Raw genomic sequence first — 27,403 nt, forward strand, 5'->3', positions numbered from 1 at the left:
CAAGAGCATCACGCTGCAGGCCTGATCAGGACGTGGGCCATCATGGGATTTTACAGTGGTTCCACTCAAAGCTGATGCTTGATGTTTAAAATCCATGGGATTTTACCTGGGGGAGGGTTTACAAGTTTAAGTTTTGTCTCTTTTTAAGCATCTTTCTGCAATCGCTGGGAGAGATTGGCAGCATGGACTGCAACATCATCAGTACGGTGATGACTCCCAGCTCTATTTTTGTTTGTCCTCAAATCCAGGAGCAGCAGTGGAGTCCTTGAGTATATATACCAGGGTGCCGTTAAGAGCTGGATAAGGACCAACAAGTTGCTGTTCTGATTTAATGACAGAAGAGATGGGCATGAGCTGCCCTAAGCTGGAGGGTTTTGCTAGTCCCAGATGGGGATCCACTGCCACAGAGTACATCCTACACAGAAGGTGTTCTTAGGCCCTGCTGGCTGTGGCTGCTGCTGTCAGCAAAGGTTCTGGCTTTGGTCATCCTTGCTTTAGTAACTCCCCAGGTGGGTGACCAGCGTAACTGCAGCATATACCTTGGGGAATGCCTTTTTAGACCATTCAAAAACTTAAAGTCTGCAAGTGCTTAATTTTCAGGCCGTGCCTGTGTTCTGTGTTAGCAGGACGATGACTTCCAATCCCTTTGGTTCAGTGATTACATATGTGGAGCTCCTAAACTGGAGGATCTCCCTCATTATAGATTGTTCTTTTCCCTTTATTTTGAACCACATCATAGGTTTCTTGCTGCCATCCTAGTTTGCTTTAATTCAAGCGGTGTAGTTGCTGGGGGGGGGCGGGGGAGACCCTATCTACTGTGTAATATGTAACCAATAGGATTTCTTTATATGGTGATGTTGCAGTCCGTGTTGCCACACCATGAAAATTCAAGCAGAAGTAGTTATAGATCTGAAAATAATTTGCCATGGCAACATGCCACACTGATGCATTTTGTTTTTTAACTATCTTATCTTCTTAAGGTTATGCAATTTAGACTGTGTTTTAGTACTGTTCCTTTTATGTTTTGGGGTATGTATTTTGTACTCTGCACTATTGTTTCTCTTTTTCATAACTTGACTTTCATAACATGATTTTGGCCAAAAGCAATAGAAATTATGTAGTACTGTTTGTTGTTGTTGTTGTTGTTGTTGATGATGATAATAATAATAATAAATAACAATTAATAATAATAATTAATAATAATAATAATAATAATTTCCGTTTATGGATCACCCCATCCCTGTAAAAACAGGACTCTGGGCAATATACATCAACAATATAAGAATAGATAAAATCATATGATGATCCAAATATACAGTTAAACATGTAATTTAAAAACCTAGAATCAGTACAGAATTCTCCCCTTGGTTCTTCATGGGGAAGTTACAGAGGCTGCTTTGAATGAATATTGCTCTTTTTCTAACTTATCCCCACAAGCTACATGTTTGCTTACGGGCCCTGCTCAAAATGCTAATGCTGCTGAACTTGAAAGCCCTTTAAAGGGCCTGTAGATCTTTAGTGGATCGTCACTTGTACATACACAATTTGGATTTTTTCCCCAATGAGGCTTCAGGTGATTTTTAATCAAAGAAACAGCTTATGATAAACAAACAGATACCACCCTAAACCCCCCCCCCCCAAAAAAACCCCGTTCCTTGTGAATATTCACATGGGAAACTTTGTTGCTCTATAGTGCTCCTGAATTAAGCCAATTTTAAATTCTTTTGCTGCAAGTCTCTACCTTTCCTTCAGTGCTCTTTTGGCTCTGTAAACTGTTTCCCTATTAAATGGAAGGGAAATCCATTGCAATCAGTAGTTGATAAATCAGTGGGCAGGCAAGTAAGTTTTATGCTTACACTCTAAAGATTACAACCAGGAGCAACGATAACATGAAGAATTACTTTTAGTCACTGTGCTACAACATGAACTCTGTGTCCGGAAGTCCTCAGTTCAAATATTTAAATACTGACCTATCTTAAGGAAGGGTTGCTGAGATCACACACATGAAATGCTTTGCATGCTCAATATAAATATATGACTGTCTTGAAATGAGAAGGCGGTTAAACAGGATTTGACACCCATAGTTAAGTTTTCTGTGTTTGTGTCAATGGGATGAAATGAAACCCCTTTGCCCAATTGCTGTCATTGTCATACAGCCAGGGACCTGATTTTAAATGAAAGCTCTTTCTCTCTCTTGCTCTTTCTCACATGGACACATTATTGTGACCGTTTTGCTGCCAACAATTCAGGCTGGCTCAGAAGGGCTAGAGTTTCTCGTTGCTCTCTCTACTAAGAGCTCCTGTGAGAGTTACAGGTATTGGAATCTGTTATCGGCGATTCTGCCATGGGTTGATCCCACCTTACACCATCCATTGCCATTTCTCTTGCTTTTTTCAGGCCCTGCTTTAAGGAGTGGGGTCCAGAGTCCCAGCAGCATGACTGTCAATCCTAGAGGCCTGTTAGAGGGGCTACTAGACATTGCTGTTGTAAAACAGTCTGCTCAAAGCAAGTGGATCTCAAGCTTGGCTGTGCTGTTTTGGCTGCTTGAGTATTTAAAACATCAGCCCAGCTGCTTTAGCTTGCAGATGTTGTGCTGGAATGTGCCTGAAAGGGTTTTGTTTGGTTTGGTTACTATGAAAGGTCTGGGTTGATAATGCTGTGGTCAATGGTCTCAGTTTGTAATTTGTACCAGTTTCTGTTTTGGATAGATAATCAAACTCTGATTTCTGCAGTCAACACCTATTCTTGCCTTTACTTTTAGCAGTTAGATTAAATGAATGAACAGTTATTTTAAGGTTAGATTGTCTGTGCTGGATGGACTGTGAAAAATATGTCCTAATTAGTTAGAAATAGTCTTTCAAGTTATTTGGCTGTAGAATAAAACTTTTAGGACCCAGTGTCAGAATGTTCAGAACTCCCAGTTCGTGACCTGAGTAAATTTTTCGGATGGAATTCTTCACTACAAATTCGGTTTTAATAATCATTTGATATTTAGGAATCTTGATTTCGCCTTTGCATACTTTTTGAACAAATCAGTAAAATAAGATAATTAATGCAATCAGAACAGTTTGACAAATCTCATTTAGCGATAAAATCGACAACATGTGGCAATGTTTTTCAAACTTTTCGCTCCAGAGACCAAACAATCGAACCTTTTGTCTTTTGTTGAAAACTCACCTGCCATTTCCTGTTTCAGCATCTGAAATGGGAAATGAAACAGTTCTTGGCAATCCTCTGGAACTGGCAACAAAACTTGTAGGGTTAAGCCCTAAGAGCCTGACACCAGAGCCCACGTCAGCCCTCTCAGTGGTACGCTGCCATCTGCTGTGCAACCTTTAGTGAATTTTTGGCCTAAAATCAATCAAAAAGAGAACCTAAGAAGAGCCAGGCTGGATCAGATGAAAAGTCCATAGTGGCCAGCCACATGCTCTTGGGGGACAGGGTGTGGAGGCCAAAGCCTCTCCCCTTTGATTGACCTCTAGCAACTACATGGCCACTGAACATGGAGTTTCCATTTAGTCATCATGGCATGCACTTAGGACAGTCCACCACACCTGTTTTTGGGGGGGAGAGGGTAAAGCTGGCCAGCTGTTTCCCATTCACCAGGAATAGGATGGGTATTCATTTAGATGGCATAGGCGACAAATAAAATGCAAGGAAGGGCTTTTTCTCCCCGGTGCTGCATTGCTCTTACCACTGAAAGTGGCAGCTTGATGATCTGGATGTTTTTGTAAAGCAATGGTGGGCCCAAACATCGCTGAGTGTTTGGCTGGCCCCTTGAGGGAAATAAGTCCCAGGAAATGAGGAAAACATGATATACACAGAAAGGATTTAAAATGTATTTATATAAAGGTTTACAGCAGGGGTGTCAAACATGAGGCCCGTCCAGGGCTCTCATGCGGCCCACAAGCAACTAGTGCAAGGGAGGGAGCAGGAGACTGCTCGGGGGAGAGTGGGCGGAGCCACTCCGATTGTGTGGCTTCAGCATGGCAGAACAACCTCATCTGAAGCAGTCAAGCAGCGTGGGAGACAGGCCCGTAGCCAGGGTTTTTTTTAATTTGGGGGGCCTTTAAAAAAGTTGGGGGGCACTGACATAAAAATAAAATGAGAAATTCACATAGGCTGAGCTAAAAAAAACTCACATAAGAAGGAGGGGAGGCTGCATGCGTCTGCACTCCAAGCTGTGAATTTGCAGCTTGGAGTGCAGGTGCACGGCCCCCACTTCTCCCCCAAAGCATTTAAAGGGACAAATTCACAGCTTGGAGTGCAGGTACACAGAACCTCCCCCACCCCACACTTCTTTCCAAAAGTTGTGAGGCCTTGGCAGGAAGTCGGGGGGCTGGGCCCTGGGAGGCCCCACTGTAGCTACGGGCCTGGTGGGAGTGTCTGCCCAGTGCTGCACTGCTGGCTATCCAGTCCACCCATATGGGTTTTCCTTTGCACCCCCCCCCAGTCCATCAGGCCTTGCAGTGAGGAGACACCAACTCAGAGCTTACTAGCTGCTGTCCTTTATGCAGTTTCTATCTCTGGTGCCTGGCATTACTTTTCACGGCACAAATGGGCCAGCCCAACAAAGTGACATTTATGTCAGATCCAGCCCTCATAACAAATGAGTTCAACACCTCTGGTTTACAGTGTTTTGGTTTGAGTTGATGATCTAGTAGTGGGAGGACATATCCCTGGCGCTTTCCTGATACTGCCTGTCTTGACTATACTGTTGTTTTGCACAGCCCTTTCTCACTTTCACATCGTTGCGCTTGTCACACCTGTTTCATAGCATGGAAGCAGCTGCAGTTGCATTTGGAAACAACAGCAACTATATATGTTAACTATTAAACAACATTTGGGTGTGTGCTTTTAAAGTATGAGAGAAGACATTTTGTTGTGCATGGGATCAGCATCTTAATTGTGGTTATTTAGGAGCTGCGAACTGAAGCTGCGTGCTTAAAGAAGAATTGGGGAACTGCTCAGAAGATCCTTGATTGTCCAAAACTGAAAGTTGCCTTCAATGTTACTAAAATTAGTTTAGGATAGTTAAATCTCTGCTAAGTGTAGAACAACTCTGTGACATCTAAAATCATCAATTAAAGAAGGAGCACGCATTTTCCAAAATATCTGCTGATAACGACCAAGGGGTAACTCATTAGTGCTAGCTTTTCCCTTTGTGCAAAAGTTGCCCAGCTTATAAACATAGCTACTTGTACATAGATATATTAACCTGTTGACAAGCCTCTCCACCGTAAATTGCATGTACAGTGTATAAATTTATCAAGATTTCCATAAAGTTTTGCATCTGGTACAGATATAATGTTCTGATCTCCTAAGCAAGGAGAGCTAGAACAAACTTTGGCTGCAGCAGGCTTCGCTACCATATTTATCATTCCAGTGATTTCAGTGGAACTGACTGCCAATTAAATTTGGGTAGAATTGCAGCAGTCTTTCTTGTAATAAGCCCTGTGAGAGTTGTTCACAGAAAAGTCTGCTGAGCATCATAGCTCAAAAGGAGAGTATTTTTCCTACATGGACATTTACTCGAACGCGTATCAGTTGCTTTGATATGCAAATACCATTTACAGTGCTGCCACCAAAACAATGTTGCTGGTGGGGATTCTCTAACTACTCTTCAGCCCCCCCCCAATAATGCTAGTGAAGAAGGAGGTATAATTAGATTTTCATCTGACTCCCTAAAATAATTTTATTTCATTGCTTTTTCTTAGCTTTTTGATCACGTGGCGGAATGTTTAGGAGATTTCATGGAGAAACGAGAAATCAAGGACAAGAAATTACCTGTTGGCTTCACGTTTTCTTTCCCGTGTCGGCAATCCAAGCTAGATGAGGTAAGAGCACATTGAAGGTTTAATACAGGATAGAAAAGCCATGTTAACATTCAAAGAACAGTGTTTGACTTAGTGATGTGAATGAGCCTTGATAAATGGCTGTTGTTGATGATGATAATGCAATATTGTATATAAAACAGTAGACCATTTAGTTTAAACTTCATCTCCCAGTGGAGATCCCCCCCCTCTCCCAGCAGGTGACACCAGGAAATGTGTCAGTGGGCGCCATGGTACCCCCTTGGGGGGCCCTGATTTAAACTCTTCTTAGCTCTGCTTTAGGATGACACTCTTACATGTATGAACCAAAGTATGCACATACACACTTAAGGAAGATTTTTGTGATTTCATTATTGTGGTGGGTCCAAAAATGGTGTTACCACAGTTGCAGTAAATGTGAGCACCTAGTTATCCATGTACTTTTGAAGCACAGGTTGCTTTTTCCATGTGGACTTAGGCAAGATTTTACAGTGTTGCTGCGTGTGTGAAGTGGTCCGTAGTTCATTTTTAACAGAAACTGAGGGGGGGAAATGGGTTTGCAAAGAAAGAAAAGTAGCACATTGTTTATTAGGTAAAATACTGTAACTTGTTTATTTTTATTAGGGTTACCTGATAACCTGGACAAAACGCTTCAGAGCAAGTGGTGTTGAAGGTGCTGATGTGGTACAGTTGCTCAACAAAGCAATCAAGAAACGTGGGGTAAAGTTGTCCTTTAAATACACATATATTTCATATATACTTAGTTAATGGTTGATTGGGATAAATTTTGTCCTCCTAAGATGCTTCCACTGTTACTTTCTATTAAGATGGGAGCTGAGTTTTGCAGTTTCCTGCCAGTAACATTCCAGAATGGTTAGATCTGGGGTGGGCAGATGTTTCAGCCTGAGGGTCACGCTTGGATCCCTGCCTGCTTTAGAAGGCTCTGTTGCTGGTTCTTCTTGATGCCGGTTCTTCTGGAAACAGGGAAAAGTGGTGTAAAACTTGGGAGTCCTCAAAAGTGGACAGAGATCCAGATGTGGTCCTGAATCCCATTCTGCCACTCTTAAAATGGCCCTTGAGCTGTATTACAAGTTTTTGGGAGAATTGGCCTGCTAGCCACTACTGCAGTCTAGGCTGATACTGTTAACAAATCATGAAGCCACTTGAGGGCTGGATGAAAAGCTCCGGTGGACGCTGCCTTGGGCCCTAGTTTGCCTACCTCTTAATAAGATGCCTGCTTACTTCATGATGTTTTCATGAAGAAAATATCATGAGAAGTATTCAGAGTCCCTATCCGTTTGAGGTTCTGCAGCCCTTCTGGAGAATATTGTGGCAAATGTAGGTGGGTGAAAAGGAACATTTGATATAGCAAAGCTTCCTCAGGTTCAGGCAGACTACTCTGAGTCAGAGTGGAGTGCTGGAAGCATGGAGCCCAAAAGCATGTGTTCTTATTTGGGTGTAACTCTCCCTAAATGGGGTTTGTTCCTAAGTTCATGAGCACCGGATGGCAGTGTAAGCTGAACGTCCTTGTTATGCAGTTACCTTTGGCATGTAAATGTTTGCTCCCGAAAGCAACCCAGACGTTTCGCAGTCTGATTTTTGGCTTGGGGGAGTTTGTAAGAAGAAGAGGATACAAGACTCTTAAGGATAAAGGGTCTCTAGTAATAAGGGTAAACCTGGGGAAAATACAACTGGCTAGCTGATCTAAGCAGTGCGTTCATTAGATCTCTCAGGTCCAATCTGCATTGGTATTTCTCACCGTTGTGCCAATGATCTCACACCATCTCACAAATTTCTGTCTACATTTCATGCCGCATCCACTCTTCTATTGTTTCATCTCAGCATTGGCTGTCTGCATAATTTTATTGCCATTTAGTAGTGACTCCGAGGTCACTACGGCATCTCACCACCTTATCTGAATGTGGTTTTAAGGTGGTACAACTGCTCCTCCCCACCATCGAGCTGCTGTGAGCAAAAAGCAGACAACTGGAGCGGAATTCCCCCCCCCCCAATCTTTTCTAAGGAGATAACACAAATTGTCACAAAGGAAACAAATTATCTGAAAATCCAGTCGTCTGCATTTAAAAGCAGCCAGGGAACATTTTTATGGGGGGTTGGGGGTTGGAAACACGCCCACCCTTTTGGGGGGTTGGGGGTTGGAAGCACACCCATCCCTGAACCATTTGTTATTTCCTGGGGCAGTCTCCAGAATGCCCTGCCTGACAACTGCTGGGTGTTTTGTGTTTTTTACCCAGCTCGTTCCATCTTTCCTGCCCCCCCCCTGCCTCCCCCTCTGCCAGGTCACCCCCTTTTACTTTCTGTGTGGGAGGGTTGCAGGTGCCGTTTCTTCCCTGCGGCACAGTGCAGTGCCCTGCCGGCACCTCTGGGAGGCCGCTCTCCCCCCTACTCTCGGGCTCTCCCTAAACAACTTGCATTCTGATGCAGACAGAGGAGAGCTTTATACTGAGCCAAATGGGAAGCCGGCATCACAGCAGCACGGAACAGCTTTACGTAGCAAATGCAGATTGGGCCTCAGCGACATATGGAACATACAGGTCAAGTATGTTAATAACACTGCGTATTGTAAGAAATATTCCATTCCATTTTAAAGGATTATGATGCAGACATCATGGCAGTGGTCAACGACACCGTTGGAACAATGATGACCTGTGGGTTTGATGACCAGCGTTGTGAAGTTGGCATAATTATCGGTATTGACGTTCACTCTCTTTACTCAGTGCAGTGCATATTGCTGTTTTATTTTGTATTTCCATTGGTTGGCTAATCCCTCTCCTTTTTGCTAAGGCACTGGCACAAACGCTTGTTACATGGAGGAAATGAGGCACATTGATCTGGTGGAAGGTGATGAAGGGCGGATGTGTATCAACACGGAATGGGGAGCCTTTGGAGATGATGGAACATTAGAAGACATCAGGACTGAGTTTGACAGAGAGATTGACCGGGGTTCCCTTAATCCTGGGAAACAATTGTAAGTAAAAATAGGTTACTATTGTCACCGACCACAAATAATCATGAATTCGTTGATCAGTAATACTTCCACAATCCACTATTTCAGTTTTCCTCTGTTTCCCTTAATCTAGCTATCCAGCTTTTATATTATTTTTAAGCAGCCTTTTAACGGCACAAAATCTGCGCTTACAGCTACTTTGGACATTTTTTTTAAAGGGAAATATGGGATATGCATATGAATCTAGCTATCCAGCTTTTTTATTATTTTTAAGCAGCCTTTTAATGGCACAAAATCTGCACTTACAGCTGCTTTGGACATTTGTTTTTAAAGGGAAATATGGGATATGCATATTTTAACTAAATAAAGCATTAAGTGGGATCTTAATGGTGCCCTGAGATAACCTGGGTTGCTTCTGGAAGGAGCTTTTTCTCTGGTTTAGTATCCAAACCGGAGCTTTGGCTGGGGGAGGCACCCACGTGATGTCGTCTTTTAATCATCAGCTTTCCAAATTGCTCCCCATTTTGCTCAAGCCTTTCCTAAACTTGTTCTGATATGATCTTTTTGAAAGATCGTGACCAAAGCATGTTTGCGTACCACGCTAATGGGAAGGTGCACATTTTTAAAGGTCCTGACAACATTAGTGCCATTTATTTCAACCCATGGCAGGTGCCACCCCCAACACTAGGAGGCTTTCCCCAGGCATTTTTACAAATTGGCAATTGCTAAATTGCTGTAGTATAAAAGCATTGGTGCCATTTACATTTCAACCCATGGCAGGTGCCACCCCCACCCCCAACACTAGGAGGCTTTTCCGAGACATCTTTACAAATTGGCAATTGCTAAATTGCTGTAGTATAAAAGCATTATCGTTGTCTATTGCCACAGCTGACTGACTTCCTCTGCACTCTCAGCTTTCTTTCTTTCTTTTTTAAATACAGGCCTCTAGCGTTTGTTGGTGTAACGGAATACCTTTCCACTTACATTCGTGCATGGAAGCTGGGAATTCAGAGGAACTGTTAATTATTGCAATAGGTCAACATAATGTTATAGTGATCTAGCAATTACTGATTTTTTTAAGGCCTCAAACAAATCCTCTGGTGACGTGGTGGGAAAACGGCAGCTGACCAAGGAAAGTGTGCACAAAACTCCCGTGCGGATGCTCTGTTGCCAGCGCAAATGCCTCTGCATCTGTGGTAGTGATGAGAGGGAAAAGGAGAATCCTTGCCATCTGGAGGCAGTCTTAGATGATATTTGGGTTGGCCCTCAAGCATCATCACCCCAGGAAGAGGAGGAAGATCTCAATGGTGGAGGGTGAGATTACCAGTATGAGCTGGAGCCAGAGCATTACAGATGGACATTCCCCTCTGCAGCCACCTGCATTCCCCAGAATGCAGTTCCTGGTGCTGGAGAACCCTTCAGAAAAGTATGGGAGGTGAAGGTCTGTAGTAGAAAGAGAGAATCAATGAAAATCCCCCCCCCCTGCACATGTGGAACGTGGGATCCAACCCTGTACTCTCATGCCATTTTATCTTTTTAACGGCTCTTAGAGGTAAGTTAGGCTATGAGACACTGACTTACTCAGTACTACCCAGAAAATCAGACGGGAGTGAGCATGGATTTGGGCCTTGAGGCTGCAGTCAAATGCACACTTAGTGGGAACTGGTCCCTTTGAAGATGATGGGATGGGCCATGTGAATAAATGTGTGAAGAACCAGGCTGCACATACCCAGGTTAATCACAGTTGTGTCTATTCATGTTTATTTGCGGTATATCTCTTTTATCACCACAGATTTGAGAAGATGGTCAGTGGCATGTACATGGGTGAACTTGTCCGGCTTATCCTTGTGAAGATGGCAAAAGAAGGTCTAATTTTTGAAGGACGAATCACTCCAGAGCTTTTAACCAAAGGAAAACTTGAAACCAAGCATGTTTCTGCCATAGAGAAGTAAGTGTCTTCTGACACTCTTGCTAGGCTTCCAAGCTGATGTCATTTTATGATGATTAGGAGGGTGAAATTCTGAGACAACTCCTGGATGGTCTTTTTTGGGGGGGAAATTATTGATCTGTTAATAGTCAATGGGAAATTTCCCCCCAGCATCCAGCTGTCATTAGAGACCAATCATGGGCTGAAGAACCTTTGCTAATTGCTGCCATTAATTATGGAAGGCTTGACTTGGCCCTTGAAAAACTCTCAGTGTACATAGCTGAAATATGGTGGAACTTTGTTTCTGTTCTACTGGCTGTCCTGTTTCTGAATCTTTATGGTCATCCCTGCTTTTTGGTGTAGTGGTTAAGTGCACAGACTCTAATCTGGGAGAACCGGGTTTGATTCCCCACTCCTCCACTTGCACCTGGCTGGATGACCTTGGGCAAGCCATAGTTCTCATAAGAGCTGTTCTTGAAAAAGAGCAGTTTCTGTCAAGAGCTCTCTCACCCCCACCTACCTCACAGGGTGTCTGTTGTGGGGAGGGGAAGGGAAAGGAGTTTGTAAGCCGCTCTGAGACACCTTTGGGTAGTGAAGGGTGGGGTATAAATCCAATCTCTTCTCTTCTTCTTCTTTTACAAGCACATCTCTGCAATCATGAAAGCTAGAATCCAGTTTGCTTTTAAAGGTGGGGGGGCAAGCTGGAATTCTCAAGAGTTTGACAAGGCCACATTTCAAATGCCTTGAAGGGCACATCTGTCCTGCTGGTTGTACTTTTCTAACCCTATGATATAATTCCATAGTAGTTCAGAAATGAGCCAAAATTTTTAGATTAGCTTTCTCACCAGATTACACTTTGAGCATTTGTTTATTTAAAGGATTAACTCCTTTATGCAGCATTTCAGCATTATTACCCTCTCCTGGTTGTTTCTGCTTGAGCTATTAAAGCTACTTTCAAAAGCATTTTATTGATGTTCCTTACCTTTCATTGGCCATTTTCCCCCATGGTCACAAAGACATTCTACTGAGATATTTTAGCCCTTGTGGTATATTTCTGCAAGACACTTTTCACTGCCCACCTAGCATTGATTTGGGGGAGGGGGAAAAGCCTGCAAGGTATAGCAGCGCTGCAATCAAATATGTCCCTGTGTGCCTTCCTGCTAAGGAGTAGTTGCAGAGAGCTGTGAGGATAGCTCAGCCTCTAAAGAATGAAAAATCTTAAGAACGTGCTAAAACATACCTTTGTAAGACAGAGGAGAGAAAGAGCCATCATCACTATTTGCATCCCAACAGGTTCTTGTGATTCTTGCCACGCACCGATTGCAGTTAGCAATGAATGTGCAGTCTAGGTTAACTGTTGCATTTTTTTTCTGGATATGAACCTTCTTGCCATGCTTTGAGTGCTTGGTTTGGGGAGATAATGTTTCCAAAAACAAAAGTGTTATGGGGCTGGGGTGGGAGGAGATGTTTTGAGTTGTGTGCAAAGGAGGGGAAACAAAATGTGCTCTAGTGAGGCCATAAAGGTGAGTAAGAGTCATCAGTGTAAGTATGATTCAGGGATGTAACTACTCCTGTTTAAGACCTTTCTGCACAGTCAGTACTATGCAGGGCTTTATGCATTCCTGGGAGGCCAGTGAAACAACAGTAGATCTGTTGGCACCATAATGCATCTGATGAAGTTGCTCTTGGATTTATTATTTATTTATTATTTCAATTTGTATCCCGCATTGCCACAGAACTGGCTCAAGGCGGCTAACAACATTAAAAACACCAAGACAATAAATACATTAAAATACAATGGAGAATAAATACAACCGCCTAAGCAACTAAACTTCCAGTTCATGGAACTGCTTACTGGTAATACGTTTCCCCTTGGCTTTACTGAAGATTGTATGGATATTATCAGCAGCAACTGTATACTTGATCTTACTTCTCCTGGCTCTGCTTCCTGACCATGCAGTCCACTTAAAAGGCTGATTTCCAGAACTTTGCCCTTAGTTGGTTGCATTGGCCGTAAGTAGGATCTATCAGCAGAATGCCCTCTTCCTTTGCAAGGGGGACCCACCTGCTAATTCTACTTGTTGATCCAGGCATGAAAGCCTCTTTAGGTCATTGTGCTCGGTTGCTTGCACTGCCTCTACTGTGCCAATATGATCTCTGTGGCCCAGATGACTCACTGCTTGGAGACACTCTGGTAATGCATTCTTGGACTCTTATAGCACCACCCGCTTGACAAGAAACTTGTCATCAGATCGTGTTACTCAACCGTGACTTTTAGAATTCGTCACTGATTTCAGTCTTATAATTCTGTTTTCTTTCTTTTTTTAGGAGCAAGGAAGGTTTGCATAAAGCCAAAGAGATATTGACACGTCTTGGGGTCGAGCCCTCCCATGAAGACTGCATTGCTGTCCAACATGTGTGCACAATTGTTTCCTTCCGCTCCGCAAACCTGGTGGCTGCTACTCTGGGGGCCATCTTGAACCAGCTCCGGGACAATAAGGGAGTCGGCCGTCTCCGCACCACGGTGGGGGTTGATGGCTCGCTTTACAAGATGCACCCACAGTGAGTTTCTGCGCACTTTCCATAATTATCCTTTGGCACCTGTTAGGGATCGTCTTTTGCAAAGGTCAGACGTGTAGCACATCAAGCTGGCATTTGGACATGTGCTCAGGACTCGACCTAAGTAAACAGAACATTTGATACAGATAGAAGAGAGTCGGTTGCCTTTAACATCACAGTATAGAATGTTCAAAAGCAGCCAAGGAACCAGTTCTGGAGCAGGCCGGTTATCTTACACATTCTTAGTAGAGATAGACTTTTCCAGTAGACAGTACTTGTGAACGCTTGCTGCATGTTCCTCCTGACAAAAGGTGGATTCTCATGTACCTGTGTCATGAAATCATCTGTTATTCCCCCCCCCCAGGTGCATTCTCTTGTACCATGCATGCACATGCACAGGAGTAGTTTTAAATACCATGCAGAACAATGCCAAGCCTTTGAAGTGCTATTGGCATGGTGGCGTGTGTGAGAGAGACCAGAAATGACCCCTCTCACATAAATGCATAGTAAATGATAGCTTTGTATGGAATTATGTCAGTATGTGAGTCCATCCTTAGGGTATTCCCCCCCCCCCTTCTTCTTTTTTTTTCTTTGTACAATCTGAGTTTATAATGTCAAAAATAAGAGAAGAGCCCTGTTTTCAGATCTCACTGACTTTAGGCAGCAGCTGAATGCCAAATTCCCTCACAGTCACATGTGCAGTCCACAGACCACCTAAACAAAATGTGTGAGTTAAGTCTGGCTTGGTTCCATTGAAATCCAATTAACAAACAGGAATTTGAAGCAACTAAGATTGAGTACAATGGCTGCAGTTTAGTGGTTGATGAGTAAGTCTTTATCTATGCTTCTTTTACTGTAACCCTAACCACTTTTACTTGGGAGTAATAGGTTTCTGTAGATCTTAACTGCAAGCTATCTTTGCTTAGGGTTGTAGACCCTGACTGCCAAAGCTGTAAGCAGTTGCACACCATGCGGATCTTAAGCCTACCTTCTCCTTGTTTGTCATCTTTCAAAGCCTCACAGTCTAACCTAAAGCTTCAGAGTTTGGTGAGGAGTTACTAATAGTGATGTACCTTGAGGCTTCCTCATCTCGGCCAGCTTAGAAGTGTTCTTATTTAAGTAGGATTGTGTCATTTTCAGCACCCAGAGCTTTAGGCCACGTTCTTTTTATTGGTTTGAACTGAACTTTTCTGAAAGAAATTCAGTCCTTCTAAGGCCTATCTTGCCCTCGTGGGACCTTTAGCATTTCCTCTGGCCCTCATAGCCCCTCGGGCCCACTTAGCCCCATATCTCACAGCATGTGGAATTGGCCTTTTTAAAGAAGACATGGGGAAGTGTGTGGGTCATTTGAAGCTACAGAATACTGAATCAGACCCTTGGTCCATCGATGTCATTATGGTCTACTCTAACTGGCAGCAGGGTCTCAGGCAGAAGTCTTTCACATTACATACCGCCTGATCCTTTAAACTGAAGACACTGGGGTCGAAATCTGGGACCTTCTGCATGCAAAGCAGATGCTCTGCCCATGAGACACGGCCCCTCCCCATAACTTGTCAGTATTTTTTTAAATACTGTGATTTGCTTTGGTCTCACAGCAGAATATTTATTTATTATTTATTAATTATATTTATACCTTGCCCATCCTGCGAATAGGCTCAGGGCAGTTAACAAGAGCGGTACAATGTACCTAATTGGCATAACCATAAAAATTTAAACTGGCGATGCATCTGGGCCAGTCCCTAAGTTCCAGAAGTTCAGTGGAATCATTGATGGCAACAGTGGTGGTGGTGGCTCCTATTTAAAAGCCTGGCGGAAGAGCTCCGTCTTGCAGGCCCTGCGGAACCCTGATCTCCTCCGGGAGCTTGTTCCACCAGTAAGGAGCCACCACAGAAAAGGCTCTGGCCCTGGTACTGGTGAGCCTTGCATCCTTGGGGCCCGGAATAGTCAAGTGATGTTGGGCCCCTGACCGTAGTGCTCTCTGGAGCACATATGGGGAAAGGCGATCCCTCAGGTAGTTCTTGCTTTCCCATACTAACAGCTAATGCTGTTACCATCCTCCTTAGAAGCAGGGTCCTTAAATGTAACCGTGGCAGTGGCGGGTGCTGGATTTTTGTAGTGGCTCCCATGCAGCTGAGGTAACAGGCCCATTACCCAAGCACATGGGCAGGACCAGTTGTGTGTATTTTGGAATTGACACCCTTGGTGTTCAGTACCTGGGACTCATGCGATCAGATCCTAACCCAGTGTTGGGTCATTTCAACAGCATCCCAGTCATCTGGAGTCATCCATAGAAAATTCCTATCATGTAGATTTATATTTGATGGGCCAGTAGGTGTTGTTAAAATAAATGGTCGATATTTGCTTCCAAGTAGACTTGTTTAGGATTAAGGTGTTATCTCTGTTTTACTCTAAATGGCAGTTGCTATTCTTATTTGCATTCAGTGTTCTAGCAGAGTGAGTTGTCAGCCTGTAGAACAGCGGATGGATACCTATCTAGCCAATGCATGTGATCTGATGACGTTTCTGTAGTTAGTAACTCCATTAGGACCACTTCCAATAGGGCAGATCTGTGTGTTGCTGAAGCAGCAGAAGACCTGCTTCCCTGTGGTTCGTTTTCATTTTGTTCTTACAGCATCTGTGGTGAGGAACTACATAGGCCAATTGCATGGTGTGGTTCCTTTCCAAGTTGGTATTGTCCCTCCCCTGGGAGTAGTGATGCTGGCTTGAGAAGGAGCTCTGTGTCATTCATTTGACCCACATGAATTCCTTTGTGCAGGTAGTCATTTACCTGTTGCATGCCAGGAGAGCACACCATACACAATCCTGTTGATACACATGATTGCCATTATGTGTGAAATGGACAATGTGCACGTTGTGCAGCTTTGATATGTGCAAATGCACACCCTTGAAAAACTTAGACTTAAGGTGGCAGATACTGTGGATTGTACGGAAGATATGAGTATTGTCTGTTCCGTGCAAAATGGCGATCTTGTATGCCAACCAGATAGTGCATAGCATGTGCTCCCAATACACAAGATCAGAGCACCAAAAAATGTCATGCCTGAAAAGGGCCAATGTGATCCATGTGTCGTAGGGCTAGGCTTTAGTGAATTGCCTCCCGGTCTCTTTCAGTCACTTGTGTTTAGGGCTAGATAGCCCTAAGATAGCCTTTGTATGCGTCTCATGTATCATGAGGAGCTAGATAGCCCTGTGCCTTTGTATGCGTCTCATGTATCATGAGGTGCTGCCTGTTGTCAGATAGGCTATTGCCGTATAGTTGTCCTGATCCAGTCAATGTTTCCCTAGAATTAAAGAGAGCTAACTTCTGGGCAATGTTTTTCTTTCTGCAGGTACTCCCGGCGCCTGCACAAAACAGTGAGGCGCTTGGTGCCCGACTCGGACGTGCGGTTTCTGCTGTCTGAGAGCGGCAGTGGAAAGGGTGCTGCCATGGTGACGGCAGTCGCCTACAGGCTGTCTGAGCAGCACCGGCTCATCAATGCCACCCTGGCTGAGTTCAAGCTCACAAATGAACAGCTGCTCCAGGTGAAGAAGAGGATGCGGATGGAGATAGAGGCTGGCCTTCGGAAGAAATCCCATGACCACGCCAAAGTCAAAATGCTGCCCACTTTTGTCCGCAGCACACCAGATGGGACAGGTGAATGCTCTCCTCTCTAACGTGGCATTTCTTAGAGGTTGCCAAACATTCTTCTAGTCTAGTCAAATTTTTGCAAAGTAAGGAAACCAAAAAACCAGAGATGGGGTTGTACTCTCTCTGTGCGTGTTCCTCCCCCCACCCACTGAGCTACCCTTTCAGAAAGCACTTTTCCGTGTTGCCCCCTCCAATGAATTGCTCTTAAAACTCCCCCAAGTTTGAAAAGGTGTTCCAGATTAAGTGTGAGGATTTTTCAAAGGAGAAGACTGAAGGGAGATACGTTGCACACACAAATACTTGCTGGTGCTTTCCCCTCCTTTGGAAAATTCTTGGTCCAAATCATACAGCTGGATAGGTTTTGAATGCATTAGACCTGTCGATGACGTTCCATTTTGGATCTTGAATGAGCCTCTGCAGATGGCATAGCTGCTGGAGAATAACAGGAAAAAGAAAAGGTCATACCAGCAGGTAGAAGAAACAAGGTTCAAGGTAGAGCAGTTTATTAGATCTTCTAGATGTAGCATAAGCCATCAAAAACAGAAAATAATAACACTTAGCATTTAGCATAGTGCTTTCAGTTGTTCCAAGCACTTCACGTAATTTAGGCTGTAATCTTTACAATAATCTTGCAAGGTTGTTTTATCCTCTTATGGCATACGGTTCGTCTAAAGTCACCTAGTAAGTTGATAGCAGAGGTGCGACGTGAGCCCTGGACATCCTGAACCTCAGCCTCTTAGCCATTCCACAATCCCAGTTCACCCACAGAAGAACTAAGTCGCAGGTTGGATTTCTGCCTTCTTTTGCATTGCCTTTCATTGAGATATCAAAATGCGGCTTCCGGCTCCATCTGAAGCTGATGATGTCTACAGTGCCATCCTGGGCAGAGTTACACTGTTATAAAGCTCATTGACTTCAGAGGATGGCACTGTTAGCCTGTCAGTGCACATGAACTATTTTATGTTTGCTAAAATCTGCCCGATTAGTTTTTTGTTTGTGTCACTGGTCCTGTCAACAGTCACATGTTGCTATCTGCATCTTACATGCCCGAATCCAGAGAACTGCAGCATTGGTATTGCAGAATATAGCGGGGGGGGGGGGGACCTAGTCATATTAACTTCACTCCTTGAAAAATACAAGTGTGGGTGCTGATGAATCTGAGTCTGGTTCATAGCTTGCACAGTAATGGAATGCTTCTGTTACTCTCTGAAATTTTCCAAGCTGGCATTCCATTTTGGTCTCATTCTTGCAGATTAAATTATTCTATGTAATGCACAGAATTATGTAATTAAATTATTCTATGTAATGCACAGAAAAGATGCCTGTTCCGTTCAGAGTAACTTCTCAAAAACTGCACTGATGCTCTTTGGCAGAGTGTATACCTTCTGTGGAAGTGGAGCACCATCTGCTGGCAAGTTTTCCACATCTGGTGTGCAAGATCACTAAATTTAGCCTTTCCAGACTTTCTGTTGCCTTGCATTAATAAGTTCATTGTTGTCCCCCCCCCCAACTTCCATTCTGTCCTTTAAGTAAATCTCTTAAACAAAATGCACAGTGTCTGTAAAGAGACCCAAATCCTAACACTCTTTACATGGAGCTGCCTTTGTCGCAAATCTGGAAGCTGCAACTGGTGCAGAATGCTGCAGCCAGGCTGTTGATGGCCATCCCACGAGGAGAGCACATCCGGCCTGTGCTGAAAGCACTGCATTGGCTGCCAATAGCGTTCCGGATTCGCTTCAAAGTGCTGGTTCTTACCTTTAAAGCCCTAAATGGCCAGGGTCCGACATACATAAGGGTCCGCATTTCCCCGTACATACCCCAAAGAGCACTTCGGTCTGGGGCACAACACTGCCTGGTGACCCCAGGCCCCAGGGAGGCCCGGCTTGTGGCAACAAGGGCCAGGGCCTATTCGGTGGTGGCTCCAACCTGGTGGAATGAGCTCCCGGAGGAGATCAGGGCCCTGCGGGACTTGGCTTTCGTTTAGGAGCCGCCACTGCCACTTCCGCCAACGATCCCTTAAACAACTGGGAACGGAACGGCCCTGGAAGATCATACAGCAGCGGCGTGGAAGGTACCAGTACGGTTGTTCTGGGATATAGACAATATCATCTGAATATCATCAGCCGAATACCATCTTTTTGCTTAGTGTAACATCTTAGAGCACTTGTTAATGATCTTGTTTTATTGTGTTTTATCGTGTTTTATTCTGTTTTATTGACACAAAGTGCCCTATCTGTAAGCCGCCCTGAGCCCTTGTGGGGAGGGCGGGGTATAAATTTAATAATAAATAAAATAAAATAAATGCGAATTTGTATGAAATCAGCATGGCTGAAGGACTGAAAGCGTGACCTACTTTAGTGCCTCAATCCTTACCTGCTGAATGCTTTCTTGGCAGAGAATGGAGACTTTCTGGCTCTGGATCTTGGAGGAACAAACTTTAGAGTTTTGCTTGTAAAGATTCGAAGTGGTAAAAGGAGAATGGTGGAGATGCACAATAAAATATACGCAATTCCCATAGAGGTCATGCAAGGGACTGGAGAAGAGGTAGAATTCTAAGTGTTTTGGATTTTTTTACATAATGTTTAAAGACTGCTGAGCATGTTATCTTTAAAACTATGCGTACCTACTTCTGATGTATTCTTTCTTTTTTAAAAAGCTGTTTGATCACATTGTTTCCTGCATCTCGGATTTCCTGGATTACATGGGAATAAAAGGCGCACGGCTGCCCCTGGGCTTTACATTTTCTTTCCCTTGCAAGCAGACAAGTTTAGATGCTGTAAGTGGTTTTTCTTGTTATTGTTATTATATAATTCAGTTTTTCGTATGGTTTGAGGGCAGATTTTGAGCTGCAGTTTATTGGCCAAGAAGATGCATGCAACAATGCTTGTAGCCCACCCAAAGGTAAATGTTTTACATGCTTAAGGAAACTATCGGTTGAAGGTAAAGGTTTCCCTTGCTCGAAAGCCAGTCAAATCCGACTCTAGGGCATGGTGCTCATCTCAATTTCCAAGCTGAAGAGCCAGCGCTGTCCGAAGACTTTCCCATGGTCATGTGGCTGGCATGACTAAATGCCAAGGCACAGAATGCTATTACCTTCCCACTGAAGCGGTACCTATTTGTCTACTTGCAATTTCTTGCTTTCAAGTGCTGGGTTGGCAGGAGCTGGGTCCAGGTAGGACCCGGAAAATCTCCAGTTTCAATTTTAACTTATGGGTCAAACTACTTGGCCTCTGTGTGTAGTCAATGTTTGTGCCCCCTCAGATTGTTGACAGAAGTGTGACATGAACCAGGCCCCCCTCCTTTATTTGACATGCATTTGTAATAGCCAATTGTATGCAGCAAATCACTTTACAGGCTGTCCTTAGCCAGTGGTAGGGAAATCCTGAAAAAGTATCTTGTATAGGGTTTCCAGGTTCAACTCAGGAAATACATGGAGACTTTGGGGGTGGAGCCTGGAGACTTTCCCACTCCCTAAAAAAATGAATAAATAAAATAAGGCAGTGCAGTTCCCCTGAATAAAGTCTTCATTTTCTTGTCCTCTTTTTTGCCTTCAAAGGATTTCCCAGCAGCTGTACTTCCATTAAATGAAAGTGTAATTTGTCATACCCCTGCAAGTCCCTTGTCAGGCTTTGGTAGCATTTCCAAGCATGACTTTATTAAGGTAGACACACACACACACACAGCAGCCAAAATAAACAATGAATACTTTCCCAAACGCACACAGTTTGCAAGCCCACACTTTTGTGATCTCACTGAAGCAATTGTATAAATCGCTTTACTCACAGGAGTTATTGAATGTAACAGCCTGCTTTATTTCAACCAATTTCTTCAGACTAACATGGAAAAATGAAAGTAAGTAAGAGAGCAGTCTAGGGGGTGGAGTTTTTCTCCATCCCATAATCAGCTTCTAGTTATCTCTTAACTATCCATTTTACCATACACACGACTTCTGAAACAATTGCAAAACAGAGGGACTGTGCTCTCTTCCTCTCTCACACACTTCACACACACACACACACACACACGGGTTCACTTGATTTCATCTGCCATTTCTCCCCACCCTTTGTGTCATGTCCTGCTGAAATGTAAAGGCACACACACATTCCCAAACACAGTTTGCAAGCTTATTCTAAAATGTCCTGCCGAGATTTAAAGGCACATCATGGCTGTTGAGGTGGGGTTTTACCCCACCGGCCAGCTGGCCGGCGGTGGGAAGAAGCCTGCAAAATCAGGGGATCTCCCATCCAGACCTGGGGCTGGCAAGCCTAAACTAGTGTGTGGTTGTGCATGCTCAAACTGATTTTCATATTAAGGTCCACACAAGATGTTACCATTGTTCTGGATGCCCTGGTGGCAGCTGTCTCCAGCTGGGTCTAGTATCCTAGCGCATAAAGTCAGAAATAACATGTGTTTTTACTTTTCAGGGCATCCTTCTAAATTGGACCAAGGGCTTTAAGGCTACTGACTGTGAAGGAGAGGATGTTGTTAATTTGCTACGGGAAGGAATTAAAAGAAGAGAGGTAAAGTTTTTGTGTGCTTACTCAGAGTAAAGTTTATTTGATTTATTTAATAGCCCACCCTCCCTGCTGAAGCAGGCTCAGGGTGACTTACATAGAATTTATTGAACAGATAAAACAGAATTGAATAAAATCATAATAAATATAAATATAAAACATTACATAAAGTGCTAGTGCGGATCGTATAGTGATGGCAGAGCATTAGCAGCAACCGACATAAGCATCATAGTCTGGGTCATATCGGCGGAGCACAGGCTGTTAATGGTGGTGTTAGTATTGAGGACAGGGCCTCTGTTTATTAGATGCGGCTCATTAATCAAAGGGCTGGTGGAAGAGCTCTGTCTTACAGGCCCTTGTTGTTGTTCAGTCGCACAGTCGAGTCCGACTCTTCGCGACCCCATGGACCAGATCACGCCAGGCCTTCTGGTCTTCCGCCGTCCTCTGAAGTTTGCTCAACTTCATGTTCGTTGCATCTATAACACTGTCTAACCATCTCATCCTTTGCCGTCCCTGTCTTCTTTGACCTTCAATCTTTCCCAGCATCAGGGTCTTCTCCAGTGAGTGCTCCCTTCTCATTTGGTGGCCAAAGTATTTGAGCTTCAGTTTCATTATCTGGCCTTCCAGGGAACAGTCCCTGCGGAACTGTAAAAGGTCCCTGATGTCTTCTGGGAGCTCATTCCACCAGTATGGAGCCACCACTGAGAAGGCCCTGGCCCTCATCACAGCCAGCCTGGTGTCTCTGGGACCTGGAAGGGCTAAATGATATTGGGACCCCAATCATAGTGCTCTCTGGGGAACTGTCCCGGTATCTCCCGGGACTCCGCCCCCAGCCTCCCGGGGACCCCGGGAAGACCGGCCCAGAAACCCCAGCCCGACCCAGCCGGCCCTTACCTGGCCGGGGACGGCAGGAACGCCGGAGAGGCCCCGCGACAGCTCCTCGTGGCCCGGACGACAGAAGGAGGGGCGGCGGCAGATGGCGCGGAGGGCGGCGGGGACGGACGGGCTGCAGAGGCGGCCCGCGACGCTGCATGGGCCGCGGAGGGCGGTGGGAAGCGAGGAGACGGCGCGGGGCGTCCCGGGGAGAGCGGGTGTGCGCGGAGCCGCCCCCGCTCGTGCCCAACGCTGGGGCCGGCACACGGCCGCAAGGACGCCAAACAGGCGGACGGCCTGCGGCTGGGAAGGGGCGGGCACTGGAGGGGCGGGACGGCGTTCTCCCCTTTGTATGGGGGCGGAGCTGAGGTGCGGGGGTTGATGGGAGAGAAGGTGAGAATAAAGCTGCGAGTGGAGCAAGCCGGGGAGGAGACCCTGGACTGGCTAAAGGAGTGGAAGGATTGGCACCCAGAGAGAAAGGAACCTTAACCGCCTCCTGCCAGTACCAGGCAGACTACAAGGGAGTGGAGTAACTCCCTGCTGAGTCTGGATCTGAGGCATGCTCTGTCTCACGAAAGGTTCTCCGCCTCCCTACCACCTAACTCCACCATCTACCCAGGAGTTCTGGAGTCCCGGGGACCGGGTGGACTACGGTTGAGGTTCCGCCGCCCGGGAGGGGAAGGGGGCGGCATCACAGGAACAAGGTGGTGGAGAATGCGGGCATAAACGACCCGCCCCCGCGGCCGCTTCCATACTTGCCGCGCCCCTCAGGGTGGCAACCGCCTTCGGATAGACGCCTAAGCTCCCCTGCTACCCTTCCTGGCACATCCTCGGCGAGCCAGGAGTCCGTCAAGGCTCGACCAGACGCTACTACCCGGACAGGAACAGCTATGGATTTGGCCCAATTGGGACAATGGATGGCGGAACACCAGGCCCAGTTGCTCCGCGACATGACGCAACAGCAGCAACAAGCGCAGACCGCCATGATGAGAGACCTGCACCAGGTGGTCCAGGCGATCGGCCAGGTGGCCACCGGTGGCGGCAGCGGAACACCCCCTCCTCCCAAGACCCCTTGGCCGGCGCTGACCCGTCTGGGGGCCGACGATGACGTGGAGGCCTACCTGGAGGCCTTCGAGCGGGCCGCCGCCGCCGCTAAATGGCCTAATGATCAATGGGCCTCGATACTAGGCCCATATCTCACCGGCGAGGCACAAGCCGCTATGAAGGCGATGGAAAGGGCCGAGGTGACGGACTATGCTAAGCTGAAGGCGGCCATTCTCGACAGATATGAGATAACGCCAGAAACCCAACGCCAGAGGTTTTGCAGCTTCAGCTATACGACCGGAGGGCGTCCTAGAGCAATCATTGCCGCGCTCAAAGAAGCTGCCACTCGCTGGCTGGCCCCAACCACAGACGACGGAAAACGTATAGTAGAACTCGTTGTCATCGAGCAGCTCCTGCTGATCATGCCCCCAAACGCTCGCCAGTGGGTCTCTTGTTGGCGCCCACGAAGGCTCCACGAAGCTCAGGAGCTTTGGGAAAACTACCAGGCCGCCGAAGATGCATCAGGGAAAGGGGAGCCCGGACGTCCAAACCGCACTCCCGTGCCTGGCGGACGGGGTGCTCCGGCCACGGGGAATAACCGTGAACCCAGGGGTGTGACCCCATCTGGAATAGTCCGAAAAGGAATAGGACGAGCCAGCACCCCACCATTCGTCCCTAGACACTTCACATGGACCCCACCTCCAGGGGCACGGGGGAGAGCCGAACCCAGTGCCATCGAGGGTCCGCCGAACCCCGGTCAGCGGGGGCCCACAGAGGTGGGACCTTGCTTCACGTGCGGACAATGGGGCCACCTCCGCCGGGAGTGCCCACTCATGGAGTGCGACCTAGGGAGCGAATGTGCGCTGCAGGAGGCGGCCGTCGGGGCTCGTCCTCCACCCTGGACAGTCTCCGTGACGATCGCGGGAAGAGAGTGGGAGGCTCTCCTGGACAGCGGAAGTTCGGTCTCCATGATATTGTCCAGCCTCCTTCCATCTTGGTTGCCGGTCGTCCGATGGGCCACCATAGTATGCCTACATGGTCATTCCGAAAGATGTCCAGTAGTACCGGTCGCTGTACAGTACTTAGGCCAGAGCTTTGAGGTCCCGATGGCCCGAATGGCCAGGCTGCCCTGTAAGGTCCTATTGGGGCGAGATGCTCCTGGGCTGTTAGCAGCGATCCGCAGGTACCATGAACCAGGACCGGCACGGGCCGGGTCCTCGAGGGACCTAGATGTAGTCGCCGCCGAAGGAAGTACTGAGGCCACACCCGAGACTGGAGAAGGCGAAGAGGACCCGAAGGACGGCTCGGATGGTGACAACGCCAGCGGCCCACAGGCCGCATGGGTGGTAGACCCGGCCTTTCGTGCAGCGCAAACCCAAGCAGAAGAATTGGCCAAACTTCGGGACCAAGTGGCGGTAAGGGACGGGGAAGTAATAGAGCCCCGCCGGGGTAGTCGCTTGCCCCACATAATGCAACGGGGGGGTGTATGGTTCCGGGTAGCCCGGGGGCGGATGGGGCCCATAGAACAATTGTTAGTCCCCGCCCCGTATCAGATGGAGGCCATGGGGTGGGCCCATGAGCACCAGTGGGCAGGCCACCAGGGATTTCAAAATTCCATGGCACGGATCCTGGCCCATTTCTTCTGGCCGTCAGTGGCCAAGGATATGCGGGGTTTTTGCAGGTCCTGCGCAGTGTGCCAACGGATGTCCCATAGGGCCGCTCCGAAAGCGCCTCTGTCCCCTATCACGGTGGTAGGGGAGCCTTTTGAGAAAATCGCGATGGACTTCGTAGGGCCCCTAGTTCGGACACCACGAGGGGCCCGCTACATCCTCGTGGTGATGGACTATGCTACCCGATACCCGGAGGCAATAGCCCTCCCGAGCCTAAAGAGCGCTGGGGTAGCCAAGGCCCTGATGCACCTCTTTGCCCATGTGGGGCTCCCGAAAGAAATCCTAACGGATCGAGGGTCCCCCTTTACAGCCCGCCTAATGAAACAAGTATGCGAGGTGTTACACATCTGTCAACTGTTCACCACCATTCACCACCCCCAGACCGATGGGCTGGTGGAGCGGATGAACCAGACGCTCAAGAGCATGCTGCGTAAATTGGCACGCGACCGACCAACGGCTTGGGACCTTCTGTTAGACCCCGTGCTCTTTGCGATTAGAGAATCCCCGCAAGCCTCGACGGGATTCACCCCGTTCGAATTGCTCTACGGGCGCAATCCGCGAGGCATTTTGGGTTTGGTAGGGGAACAGTGGGCCCGTCCCCCGACTGACAGTGCTGAGATAGGAGTCGTGGAATACGTGTCCCAACTACAAGAACGCCTCCAGTGGGTACGAGACCAGGCCCAGCACAATCTGCAGCAAGCACAGCAAAAACAAAAACGCCACTATGATCGCAACACGCAAGAGAGAACCTTGAGCGAAGGAGCGAGGGTCCTGGTATCCCGACAGGTGTTAGGGAGGCAGACGGGGGATCCCTGGCAGGGACCATATGTCGTCACTAAGGTGCTGGGTCCCCTTTCCTATGAGGTCCAATGTGGGGCACAGCAACGCCAACGCAAACGACTACATATAAACCACTTAAAAGAGTGGATCCCTCGCCCAGAGTCGACAGCGGTGTACCTAGAGACCGAACCCTCAGAATTACCGGACGGGACGCTGCCGTGGGGACCAAGGGCTGGGGAAGCGGAATTACCCCACCTGGACCCTGGGCTCAGCCAGGCCCAACAAACGCAAATCCTCACTGTCTTGGCACAGGTACCCGGGGTCTTTGATAATACCCCAGGACACACCCAGCTGGCGACCCACTACATCCCGACCCCAGAGGGGAAAGTTGCCCGGGCCCGCTGGAGGCCGCTGCCACAGAAGCAATGGGACGTGATTGGGCAAGAAGTGCAGGATATGCTACACATGGGAATAATCGAACCCTCCCGGAGCGCTTGGCGCAGCCCCATTGTTTTGGTTCCGAAACCCGATGGGTCGGTCTGCTTCTGTGTGGACTACCGAGAGGTCAACAAGATCTCGTCCTTCGACGCCTACCCCATGCCCCGGGCCGATATCTTGATAGACCAACTAGGGCAGGCCAAGTATCTGACGGCCCTTGATTTGACCAAGGGGTATTGGCAGGTTCCGGTCCACCCTCCGGATCGGGAAAAGACCGCCTTCGCGACACCCCAGGGGCTGTTTCAGTTCAGGCGGATGCCCTTTGGACTCCAGGGCGCAGCAGCCACCTTTCAGCGGCTGGTGGACAGGGCTCTGGCCCACTGCTCACAATATGCCAGGGCATACATAGACGACATACTGATATGCAGCCCAGACTGGCAGACACACGTTCGCCACGTGCGGTCTGTCCTGGAGGCCTTGAAGGACGCCGGGTTACATGCCAACCCCAAGAAAAGCCGTATAGGGTTCCAGGAACTGCGGTATCTGGGTTTTGTGGTCGGGAGGGGTCAATTACGCCCAGTGCCAGAGAAAGTGTTGACGGTGGAACAACAACCCCGTCCCTCCACAAAGCGACAGCTGCGAAGGTTCTTGGGGATGGTGGGGTATTATGGCAAGTTTATACCCCACTTTGCCACTAAGGCCGGTCCGCTGACGGACTGCCTACGAAAGAACCAGCCCAATCAGATCGTCTGGAGCCCAGAAGCAACACGGGCTTTTGAGTCTCTCCGTAGCAGCCTGTCCGGTCAACCCGTATTGCAGAACCCGGACTTCGCTCTGCCTTTCATCTTGCATACGGATGCATCCGGGTCAGGCCTTGGGGCCGCTTTGACGCAGGAACGGGACGGGATAGAATGACCTATCCTCTTTATCAGCCGGAAGCTCCAACCCGCTGAGCGGGCCTACTCCACTGTAGAGAAAGAGGCCCTCGCTGTTAAGTGGGCGGTGGGGTCCTTGCAATACTATTTGACGAATAATCCCTTCAAATTGATAGTAGACCACGCTCCTTTGTTATGGCTGGAGCGGATGAAAGAGCATAACCCGAGGGTCTTACGGTGGTACCTGTCCCTTCTCCCGTTTCAGTACGTTATCCAACATCGTTCTGGACGCG

At 47.2% G+C, this 27,403-nt stretch overlaps 1 protein-coding gene across 1 annotated transcript in view; it reads left to right on the forward strand.

Moving 5' to 3' along the window:
* LOC107124941 (hexokinase-1) overlaps positions 1-27,403 on the forward strand; it is a 64,718-nt gene that overhangs the window by 25,951 nt on the left and 11,364 nt on the right. The window contains exons 4-13 of the mRNA XM_015428432.1: positions 5,718-5,837; positions 6,438-6,533; positions 8,425-8,524; positions 8,619-8,802; positions 10,574-10,729; positions 13,037-13,270; positions 16,618-16,922; positions 19,312-19,460; positions 19,573-19,692; positions 21,341-21,436. Coding sequence (XP_015283918.1) covers positions 5,718-5,837; positions 6,438-6,533; positions 8,425-8,524; positions 8,619-8,802; positions 10,574-10,729; positions 13,037-13,270; positions 16,618-16,922; positions 19,312-19,460; positions 19,573-19,692; positions 21,341-21,436 — 1,560 coding nt within the window. The remainder of the gene's footprint in view (positions 1-5,717; positions 5,838-6,437; positions 6,534-8,424; positions 8,525-8,618; positions 8,803-10,573; positions 10,730-13,036; positions 13,271-16,617; positions 16,923-19,311; positions 19,461-19,572; positions 19,693-21,340; positions 21,437-27,403) is intronic.

The sequence above is a fragment of the Gekko japonicus genome, unplaced genomic scaffold (genome assembly GCF_001447785.1).
Source record: "Gekko japonicus isolate JY-2015 unplaced genomic scaffold, Gekko_japonicus_V1.1 scaffold672, whole genome shotgun sequence".
Taxonomy (NCBI): domain Eukaryota; kingdom Metazoa; phylum Chordata; class Lepidosauria; order Squamata; family Gekkonidae; genus Gekko; species Gekko japonicus.